At 48.5% G+C, this 10,877-nt stretch overlaps 1 protein-coding gene across 1 annotated transcript; it reads right to left on the bottom strand.

The window, feature by feature from the left end:
* Positions 1-368: 368 nt before the first annotated feature.
* VPS18 (VPS18 core subunit of CORVET and HOPS complexes) lies at positions 369-10,610 on the bottom strand. The gene is made up of 5 exons (XM_079129015.1): positions 10,103-10,610; positions 8,919-9,060; positions 5,718-5,809; positions 3,706-5,576; positions 369-2,818 (listed from the first exon to the last, which is right to left on the bottom strand). Exons 1-5 carry the CDS (start codon positions 10,191-10,193, stop codon positions 2,093-2,095), a joined length of 2,922 nt encoding a protein of 973 aa, XP_078985141.1. The 5' UTR covers positions 10,194-10,610; the 3' UTR covers positions 369-2,092.
* Between the last annotated feature and the right edge of the window lie 267 nt (positions 10,611-10,877).

The following is a 10,877-nucleotide window of genomic DNA, read 5'->3' as shown; positions in this document are numbered from 1 at the left end:
ACCGCTTTTGGCCCTCCCTCAGGCTTAGGGCCAAAGCTCTGAGGACCTTCTCTGCGCTCCATTCCAGGCCTTGCTTGATTTCCAGGGATCTAAAAGCTGTAGCTTCCCGTTGCCTTGACTCACCGGAACCCCTTCTGTTCGTGCCAGAGAAGCCTGGGGCCTTTTCCCAGGAAAGAGGAAAAAGCCGAAGACCAGATGGGCTCACTTAGAAGACAGAAGGGGCAGGGGCATCCCAGGTTGCTTTAGCCACGCCCTCTGGGAGTAGGGAGCAATAGGGCAATGTTTGTTTAACTAACATGTATTAGGCATCCATCATGTACAAAGAAATTCCAAGCTGTTTTAGCTAAGTAAGCAACTGACCACACCAGTAGCAGATCAAGGTTTTATACTGTGTTCACTGATGGTGGGGAAAAGGGAATCCCCTGAGTCCTCCTTTAGTAACATCTAGCTGTGAGGGAGCCTCAGGCTACATGGGGAAAGGAGCAGCAGCCCCTCAAACCTTCCTGGAACAGTACAAAGAGAAGAGGATGCTTGCTACCTCCCCCCGCCTCAATTTACTCTCCTCTATTTGCTCCAACTCTTGCTTCTGGGGAAAGTTGGGGAGCCTGGGACTCATCAAATGAGCAGCTTTCACCCATCTCAGTCAGCAGAGACTATGAAGAGATCTTACTCTAGAGGTTAGGGAACTCAGGAGGGTGATTCAACCAGGACTGCAGGAGATAAAACTCCTGGGAGAGGATTAGGGTGGAGAAGAGAACATTTGCCAGTCAGGTGAGCTTGATTCCAGCATGCTTATAGGAACACATTATCTCGTTCCAATACAGCCCAGCAGCTAGATCACACTCACAGAGTCTAGCAGTGCACTATGAACACCTGTCCACTGAGCAAAAGGTGCTGAGCTGCTATCACTGGAAGGCCCTGCTCTAGGATTCCCTAAGATTTAGCCTCCAGCTCCAACTAAGAAGTATAATCTTGGGGAAGCAGCATGTCACAGGAGCAAGGTGAGGAGCAAAGCCAAATGCCATGGATAGTGGGAGTAGCAAAGTCAAACAGCAAGGGCAGGGATCCAAGCTGGCAGAGGTAAGTAAAATTTTGCATGTGTAGGGTAGTGGAGGAAAGAACAAGAGGTTTAGGATTATGGTTAGTCAGTGCAGATTTCCAGAAAATTCTTGGGGCCACCAGGGAGGGAACAGATGAGGATACCAATGACTTGAGAAACCAATGCTCCAAGTTGATTGAATTGAATGGATTCTGTGGTCAGTAGCACCACCTGCTGGCCAGAGGGAACTGTTATTTAAGATGATGGGCTATAATCCTTAAGTGAGTCAAAGTATAGAGGGAGACAAGGAAGAAAGCAGAATCTGACAAGATCATCCTGTCTTCATCTCCAGATGAAAGACCATGTGCCATGGCTTGAAGGTCAACAGGGCCCTGGCAGCCTCCTCGTAGCATTCCAGTCCCTCCCAGAAATCACTCACACCCCACTAAGCTTAACATCACAAAGCCATCAACTCCAGTGCCATCAATGCAGTGCAGACAGTTTAATGCTCGCTACCCATGGTCATCTCCTACTGTCCTCCATGAGGTCCCCAGCTCCAGGGCACCCCTCACACTGGAGGTCTAGAGTGTGCATCATAGTGCCACCATTAGTGTCACCTTCCCCGCCAGTGCTTAGGACTTAGAGGGCTGTTTTTCACTTCTGGTACACCTAGGCACAGACAGAGAGGAGGCTTCCTTTGAGGGAGAAAGGTTGGCGGTCCAGAGGCCACAACACAAAGAAAGAAGGGTACTCACAATCCAAAATGTGAACAAGGTGGGGAGTGACAAGGACAAAGGAGCTATTAGAGAGGGGTGGGAGTGGATCTAGTTTCTGACCTTTCCAGCTGACAGCCTGAGTAACAGCAGTTCTAAGGTGGGTCGAAGCACAGCAGGTAGCTGGCAGAATGCCCTCACCCCTGACCCCTCAGGGTGACAGTTCTACTCCCACTCCCCAACACAACCATAAGATGACTGAGCCCAGACCAGTGCTGACGTTCCCAAGAGGGCCAAGTAGCAGCTCCCCATGCCTGCCCATTCTTCACAGGACACCCTTCTACAGCCAGCTGAGGTGCTCCTCCTCATAGCGCTGGGGATCAATGAAGGGCCGGTCAATAGAGCGGATCATCAGCTCCCCACAGTACACGCACTCAGCAGCCACCAGTTCATCTAGATCAGCTTTGAGCTGCTCTCTGCTGGGCCCTCCTGCTGCAGCCCCACCCTCAGCCTCCTTGGCTCGGGCAGAGCCCTTGGCTGGGGGAGGTGCAGCCCCCAGCTTTCGCTGCAGCTCCTCAAGCCGGGCCTGCTTATAGGCAGGCAGGCCAGGCCGCACGGCCTGCAGCAGGCAGTCAGCATGGAACATGTGGCCACACAGGAAAAGGTAAAAAGGGCGGTTGAGCAGAGGGAAATCACAAGTGGCACATTTGTCCTGGGGCTCCACAGTGCCATAGCGGCTCCGCAGCTCCTGCAGGTCTCTCCGAATGCGCTGGGCGCTGGCTGTGGCCTCTTCCATCTCTCGCTGCAGCTCCTGGATGTGGTGGTTATAGGCCTTAAGTGAGCTACAGATCGCCTCCTTGAAGTGGTCGATGGTGACAAAATCAGGAAAGAAGGGCAGCACATCCTCAATCTTGAGTAGGGGGCAGCTGGCCAGGCAAGCCATAGCTGTCTGCACATCCTCTTCTTCCTGCACCACATGCCGAGCAATCTTCAGCCACAGCTTCTTTCGTAGTTCCTCATCCTCCTCAGGCAAGTCTGCACACTGCTTAGCCAGGTCCACGTCCACCTGTGGGGAAATACTCAGTTACGGTCAAGCCCCCTCCTCACCCGGGACAGACACTATGGGAGAGACAGATGCCTAGGGAGACCCTGCGGGAGTGTGACCTGTCCCTGTCACAGCTATGAAAAAGTTACTTATGGTGGTAGGGCTTCAATTTCAGAGAATTTAAAAATCACCTGGAGAACATATTAAAAATACTGATTTGGTGGTATATGTCCTTCATCCCAGTGGCTTGGGAGGCTAAGGCAGGAGGGCTGTGGGTTCAAAGCCAGCCTCAGCAACTTAGCCAGGCTGTAAGCAACCTAGTGAGATCCTGTCGCAAAATGAAAAATAAAAGATGGCTGGGGATATGGCTCAGTGTTGTTAAGTGCCCCTGGGTTCAATCCCTGGTACCCTGGGAGGGGGAAAAAAAAAAGAAAAAAACAGATTTTTGAACACTATCCTCATTCTGATTCAGTAAATCCTGGGTTCAGCCCAGGAATTTACATGTTAAATAGCACTTCATGTGATCCTAAAGCAAGTTACAATTCATAGTTCGAGAACTGTAACTCAGCCACCTCTCCTTTTGCTCACATGTTGTGCCAGGCACTGTTCTGAGTACTTTTCTCTGCAGTTCTATGCAGTACTAATCAACCTTATGAGATAAAAGAACTCTTAACATTACTCCCGCATTATGGCTGAATAATCTAAGGCACAGAAAGGTTCAGAAGCTAGCCCAAGGTCACAGAGTTTAGTAAATGGCAGAGCTCTACAGAGTCCATGTCCTTAGATTCTACAGTATAGCTCCTCTCTGCCAGGGAAGCCAGCACCCTCTAGCCTTGTTCTCTGCCAACCCTTCACCCTCTGAACCTACTGCTCTCCAGGTCCCTCTCCTAGCTGGGGTCATGACTTACCTGCAAGGCCAGGTCCACGGCTTCCTCATATAGCTCCAGCACCTTGTAGACATGGACACAAGCACGGTGATGGCCGTGCTCAGCACAGAGCCGCAATGCATACTTGAGATCATAATGCACACGGTGTGGGCTGGCCCCAGCCTGCTCCAGGTAGGCCAGCAGTGAGGCTGGCTGGCCGCGGGCATACAGCGACAGCAGGTAGTTATGAATGGCCTGCTCAGTCTCCCCGAGCACATTCACACAGAACTCCATGTAGCGGATGGCCTGGCTCACCTGCTGGGCCTCACCACCCTGGCTATAGTTCACCAGAGCAGGGATGAGCTGCCGGGCATCCAGACGGTTGCCCAGCTCAATCCAGGCGTCTACCAGCTGGCGTGGGATGTGACGAATTAGGATGGGCGAGAACTTGTAGAAGAGCTGGGGGTCACGGTGGCGGGAAAGCACAGCCAAAGCCTCCTCGTAGGCCTCATGCTGGCAGTGGTACGCCACCACGCGTTCATAGTCCTGCATGATCACTGCAAAGTATACCATATGCTCTGTGTCCCCATGACTGGCAAGCAACTCATGGATAGAGGCCCGGCTGGCAAACAGCCACTCCTTGTGGCGAGGGTTGATGAGGAAGGCTCGGAAACGCTCCCGTGTTTCTCTGTAGAGGTTCAGAGCCTCGGGGTCACCCTGCAGAGCCCCAAGCCGACTCAGGTAGAGCTCTGTCAGCCAAGTGGTCAGCAGTGTGGCCTGGGTACGCTCAGCTGGCTTCAAACTGGCCAATTTTCGCTGCAGGAACTCAGCCAGAGCCTCTTCCTGTCGGGCCTCTAAGAACTTAAGGGCAATCTCCTCAAAGTAGCTCTGGGTCAGGGCATAACAGCGGGCACTCTCCAGATAGCGCCGCTGGCGAAAGCAGAAGTCAGCCTCACGGGCCAGGACTGTATCCAGGCAGTCAGGCCTATCTCGGCAATACTCCTTGGCCAGATCAAAGCGGTTCATGTCCAGGTAGGTGCGCCAGACATCCCGAGCTTCACGTTGCACATGGTAGCGGAAAACAGCTCGCTCAGTGTAGGCCCAGAGCTGGCCCGTGGAGGAGTCTTTCACCATGTGCTTGAGTGGCCCAAACTTCTCCAGGAAGTGGTCCCGCAGCACCACCTGCCCAGTCAGCGTGCACACTGCCTCCACCCGGTCGGCCAGCAGCAGCAGGAAGTGGAACTGGGTCAAGACAATAGCTAAGGGTGGGCTGGCCCCAGGACCTACTCCCTCTGGGTATTCCCAGACTCGCTCCTCACTCAGCAGGGAGTCAGGCCGGCCACAGTCCAACGAGCCATACAACACGCCATCCCCCATCATCCAGGCAAAAGCCCGGGGTGCAGAGCGCAGCTTGGGGGTATAGAAGGCCAACTCACTGTAGCCCAGGTTGCTGGGAAACTCACGGAATGGGGGTGGGTGATCCGTGTAGGCAGCAAAAAGCCCTGAGAAGCCCTGGGCCTCAGCCCCCTCTGCTGCTCGGCCTATGAACTGGAAGAGGCGCTGCCGAGTGGTAGCAATAACAAAGCCACGCCCATCAGGGCCCCGCTCCGCCTCCAGCGAACACACAGGTGCTGGACCCCCTTCTTCATTTAGCACGTATAATGGACGGAAGTAGAGATCTGGGGCAGGGCCAAAAAGTCCACCTTCACTGGCTGAGAGCTCTGCTTCGAAGATCTGACCTTGGGCAGTGCCAACCAGGATGGGTCCCGTGCTACTCTCAGTGCCCAGTGCTTTGTTCCAACCTACACTCTCCACCAGTTGCCCCTTCCAGCGTGCTAGTGGCCGTACTTTCTGTCCATTACGGTTCACATAGAGGACCTCAGTGCTGCTCAGAGCAATCAGCAGATGAGAGCCTGGAGAGGGCAGAATATGGCATCCTAGAGGCTGCTGCCATTTCTACCCGCTGCCCCCTCCTGGCCCCTTCCCTGCTCAGATCCCTCCCTCCCAGGCAGTGACTGGCCCACAGGTCCTGTCAGATCTCCACCACCACTTACCAGTATGGTCCAGGAACATCTTGTGAACTTTAGCATCATCCTTGCGCCCCAACTCTACATGGTTGGGTTCATTTGCTTTGCCCAAATCAATGCTGTGGGGAATAAGAGCCACGGTATCAATCTAGAGAAGGGCAGAGCCTCTTTTGGATGATGAAATTCTTTACTAATCTGGTAAAAGTCAGTCATTCTTCCCTGAAATCTACATAAACACAAAAATTCTGAATGCAATCCCAAGAGAACCCTGAAACAAATATAGTGTCCTATTAAGAACACTCAGTTCTGAGAAATTCCCCACTTCATTCTGAGAAGTCACTAAGGAGAAGACCTTCCCCTGTGCTCAAAAGATCTCCAGTGCATCTGGAAGGCTTATCCCAGACAGCAGTGGTAAGAAGGGAACAACAGAGTTGCTAGTGGTTACTGAGCACTTACTATATACCAAGCACCATGCCAAGAGCCTAATCTAGTATTACCTCAATCTTCACAATAATCTTGATGGTATACACTTAAAATATATTTTTTCTTATTAAATTCTTTCCAAATTATATGCCTTTTCTCACTAAAGAATTAATATAAATATGTATAAAGAAAAAGGTAATGATTTCCTTTGCAAACCTGTCATTCCCAACCTAGAAAATCAATTCTAACATCTTTTTTCATGCTCATAACATAAATGGGTTGTTGTTGCTGTTATTATCAAAAAAGCCTTCATATTCCATGTATGTGTATTAATTTGTAACTTGCTTTTGTCAACTACTGATATTCCATGTACATTCCATTAGTCAATAGATGAAGCTGTTTTTTTTTTTAATTATAATTACTAGAGTATATTAGCTGTACAAAATAATGGGTTTAATTGTGACAATTTCATACATGCATATAACATGTTTTGATCATATCTATACTCTTTGTTCTAATAACTGCATGACATTCCATTTTATGGCCAAACCATAATTTAATTGCCATTTCCCTGCTAATGGGCATTTGGCTTGGGTCCAGTTTTTTCTACCACAAATAATACCACAATTAATATTCTTGTATCAATACCCCTGCAAACTGGTACTTTTTTTCCTACAGTATATATTCCCCAAAGTGAGATAGCTGAATCAAAGTTATAGTTACTTTATAACCTATCAGATTACTTTTCAAAAAGATGGTGGTGGTAATTTACACCCTCACCAGAAATACACGAGAGTCCACAAGAGTTCATTTTACCATATGTGAAAAAAGATCTCTTGCTATTATTTTAATTGTATTTCTCAAGGGTTAAAAATATTCTTATATGATTATTGAAATTAAAAAAATTTTTAGTTGTTGATGGATATTTTATTTAATTAATTAATTCATTAATCTGCAATGTGAGAATCGAACCTAGTGCCTCAGGCATGCTAGGCAAGCATCTACCACTGAGCCACAACTCCAGCCCTGATTATTGAATATTTTAAAGTTTCTCTTTTGGGTACCACTTTTGGTATTCTTTGCCCTCCCTTTTTTACTGAATTGTAATTTTCATATTAATTTGTAAGGGTTTTTTAAGGAACAGGGATGTAACTCCATCATATGTGAAACAAATATTCTTTTTTTTTGTCTTTTGTCTTGACCTGATTTATAGCTTATGTTTTATCATAAGAGCAATTTTACTTTTTGTGGGGAGTTACTGGGGATTGAACCAGGGAACTCTACCACTAAGCTACCTTCTCAGTTCCTTTTATTTTGAAACAGTGTCTTGCTAAATTGCTATCTTGGCCTCAAATTTGTGATTCTATTTCTCTTGTAGCTGGGATTACAGGCATATACTACTGTTCCCAGCAATTATTATGTAGTCAAAGATATATATCTAGATAGACAAATTTATCTATGTATCTCTTTTTTCTTATAGCTTCTGAATTTTTTTTAATTTTTATTTTTTATTTTTTGTACCAGGGATTGAACTCAGTTAGCCACATCCCCAGCCCTTTTTTGTATTTTATTTAGTGACTGGGCCTCACTGAGGTGCTTAATGCCTTGCTAAATTGCTGAGGCTAGGCTTGAGCTCGTGATCCTCCTGCCTCAGCCTCCTGAGCCACTGGGATTATAGGTGTGTGCCACCATGCCTGGCTTCTGAATTTTTTTTTTTTCTTTTTATTTGGTACCAGGGATTGAACTCAGGAGCATTTAACCACTGAACTACATCCCCAGCCCTTTTATTTTGAAACAGGGTCTTCCTAAGTTGCTAAGGTTGGCTTTGAACTTCCAATCATCCTGCCTCAGTCTCCCAAGTCATTGGGATTACAGCACCTCACACTTCTGGATTTTTCCAGCTTGAGTAAAAATATCTCCCTTTAGTCCAAGAATAGACATTCATTAAATGTTCTTTTAATATTCTCATTATTTTTTATTTTTTGCAGTATGGGATCAAACTGAGAGACTTGTGCATGCTAGACCACTACACTACACTACTAGACCACTGAACCACACCCTTTTGCCCACCCCTGTACTGGGAATTGAACGCAGGAGTGCTCTACCATGCATGCATGGCATCCCCAGCCCTTCATTATTTATTTTTACATAATTACATATTTACATATTTTACATAATTATTCTACCTAGAATTCATTTTGTGAGACAGAGGCTCTGTTTATCCCAGATGGTTTTCTAGATAGATAAACAATTTTGGTGATACCTTTCTCATATATTATTTCCATTTCTAGTAGATATACTTCAGGACTCTATAGATAGTTCCAATGATTAGTGTAACCAACTTGTGAGCTGGGGCTATCTTTAACAGATGAAGGACCACGTTTAGAGAGATTAGGTGACTTGCTCAAGTCACTTATAACTGGAACTGGGCCCAGTGGGGCACAACTGCAATCCCAGCTATTTGAGAGGCTGAGGCAGAAAGATTGCAAGTTCGAAGTTGGGCTAGTCAATTTAGCAAGACCCTATCTCAAAATAAAAAGTAAAAAGGGGGGGTAGGGATGTAACTCAATGATAATCCTTAGTACTGAAAAAAAAAAAAAATTCCATAGCTGTTAAGTGGCACAGCTGGAATCTGAATATGTCTGTCTGATTCTTAACTACTATACTACATTGGTTCTCTTCAGGATCCAAATAGAATATATTCTCAAAATTCCAAATCCACTGCTTCCCTTGCCCAGAGTTAAAGAAAGGACCTAGCTAATAGTCTCTACTTCCTATTTCAAAACCTTTTGGGCTCTAGATTACCGGAGCAGTGAATCTTTGCCCAGGCTCATGCAGAGCTGATTGCAGGAGACCACAAGACTGGTGATACGTTCAGAAGGAGTAAAGTCAATGCGCTGCTTTGTGAAGATGGGCACTTCCTTCTCCAGTTGGGCATTCACATACCCTACAGGTGAGAAGTGAGGACTAGTTATGGAAGAGACAGAGGCAACAAAACAAAAAAAACCCAAGAAACAACAGTGCTATGTAACACTTTCCCAACATGTTCCTACCCCCAGGACTTTGACAAATAGTTTGAGATCAAGTAGTTTGTTGTAAGGGTTTTGGGCTCTTCCCACACTTCTGACAGCAGGGAGTGGTTGATTCTTCGAATCCCTGTTATATTCGATGCTGTTATAGCAGGATGTACCTAGTTCCAGTGGTAATGGAAGGGGAGGAGGGTGAGTCTTGCAGGGAGTTGATTTGAGCTTTCTCTTTTATCAGTTTTTGGCCCCACAATCCCACTTTAGCTTAATCCCAGCTCCATTATCCATACTCCTTCCTGCACATGCAATAGTGAAAATTAGTGAGTTTTCAGAAGCCTGAAGAAGGCGGGAGCCCTGGGGAACTGCTTCAATCATTGGTGTTAACAAAACTGCAGCAGCTTTCTCGATAGACAATTACTCAAAAGGTTCCAGCACTCTGACAACTCTGCACTACTTTCTACAAAAAATTTCCCCTAAACCCAGCTCTAGCCAAGGCCAAGAGTATTTCATCACCATTTTTCCCAGATCAGTGACAAAATTCCCTTTAGGAATCATCCTTCCTACATTCCTCTTTCACAAATTTCATTACCTATCACCTCCCCCCCCCCCCCCCCCCCCCCGCAAGGGGTATGGTGGGAAAGCACAAAATCAGGTATCAGGAAAAGCCTGGATACCATTCTTGGTTCTCCCAACAGTTCAATTGCGGCCCTGTAAGCAAGTATTTCCTTAACTGAGCCCCAGTTCCCTCTTTAGAAAGGATCCTGGTGGCAGGCCCTAGATCATGCGGTTGCTCTTGTGGCTCTTTAAAACTTCCACCATTCGCCAGCTGGAAGCCAAGAAAGCCTGAGGAAAATCAGGAGCCGCAAAATTCAAGTCCCGGAGGTGACCCTAAGCTCTTGGAGCCGTTCTCCCCGCTCATCCCCCAAAGGTGCCGAAATGGGATATCGGCGCCCCTCTTCTTACCGGAGTGGGGGATTGCCACGTTAGGGCAGCCGGGTTGCAAGACTGCGGAGCGCGACAGCGAGTCCTCATACTCATCCAGGATGGATGCCATGGTGCTTGGCCTGAGTCCTTCGTCCGGGGCGCGGAGATCACGACTGGGCTCTCCCCAGGGATCCCCGTCGCCCCGACTGGAAGCTGCGACTCCCCAGCCTCTGACAGATCTTGGGAACCTGCCACCGCCGCCTCCTTTTTAAAGTCCTGAGGACCTTCTTCCTCTCGCCTTATAGTGGAAGAAGGTGGGGGACTCCTTCCCCTTGAATCTGGAGCAAACTTGCATCCGACTCAGGCCCCAAGAGATCCCAAGCTCCCCTTAGCAGATCCCAACCAACCTCGACCGGCAGCTCAGCGGACTCCCGCTCCCCTGGCGCGCGCCTATGGCGTAACTTCCGGGTTCTCAGAGCCCCGCGTTTGCAAGAGCAGGCTGCCGCCGGGCCTCCATCCCCAGCGCCGCAGGGGCAGCGAGGGAGGGGTGCGGCCAGGGCGGGTGGGCCCTGGGCGGCTCCCGCGCTGCAGGCTAGTGAGCTTGTCCTGCCGGCGCAAGCCCCTCCCTCCAGGTCCTGCTGCAGTTCCGGATCTCGACACTAGGGGGAAGTCCCGTCTTTCTTAGCCCCTTTTCCTGATACGCCCCGCGCAGTCCAGTACCAGCATAGCGGTTTCACAGCTTTCAAGGCCAGGCTTCTCCTTTTCAGATGGTCTGCTCGGCCTCTCGAACAGCCCTCTGCCCTAGGTACCCTGG

This window comes from Sciurus vulgaris (genome assembly GCF_902686455.1).
Source record: "Sciurus vulgaris genome assembly, chromosome: 2".
Classification (NCBI taxonomy): Eukaryota; Metazoa; Chordata; class Mammalia; order Rodentia; family Sciuridae; genus Sciurus; species Sciurus vulgaris.
The sequence above is the reverse complement of the archived record's forward strand: the minus strand, read 5'-3'. Positions and strand labels throughout refer to the sequence as shown.

Excerpts from the sequence above, each read along its gene's own strand:
- VPS18 (XM_079129015.1), bottom strand. The coding sequence starts at position 10,193 with ATGGCATCCATCCTGGATGAGTATGAGGACTCGCTGTCGCGCTCCGCA. Across the intron at positions 9,061-10,102 it reads CGTGGCAATCCCCCACTCCG|GGTATGTGAATGCCCAACTG; the intron begins GTAAGAAGAGGG and ends TCTCACCTGTAG. Across the intron at positions 5,577-5,717 it reads GATGTTCCTGGACCATACTG|GCTCTCATCTGCTGATTGCT; the intron begins GTAAGTGGTGGT and ends TGCCCTCTCCAG.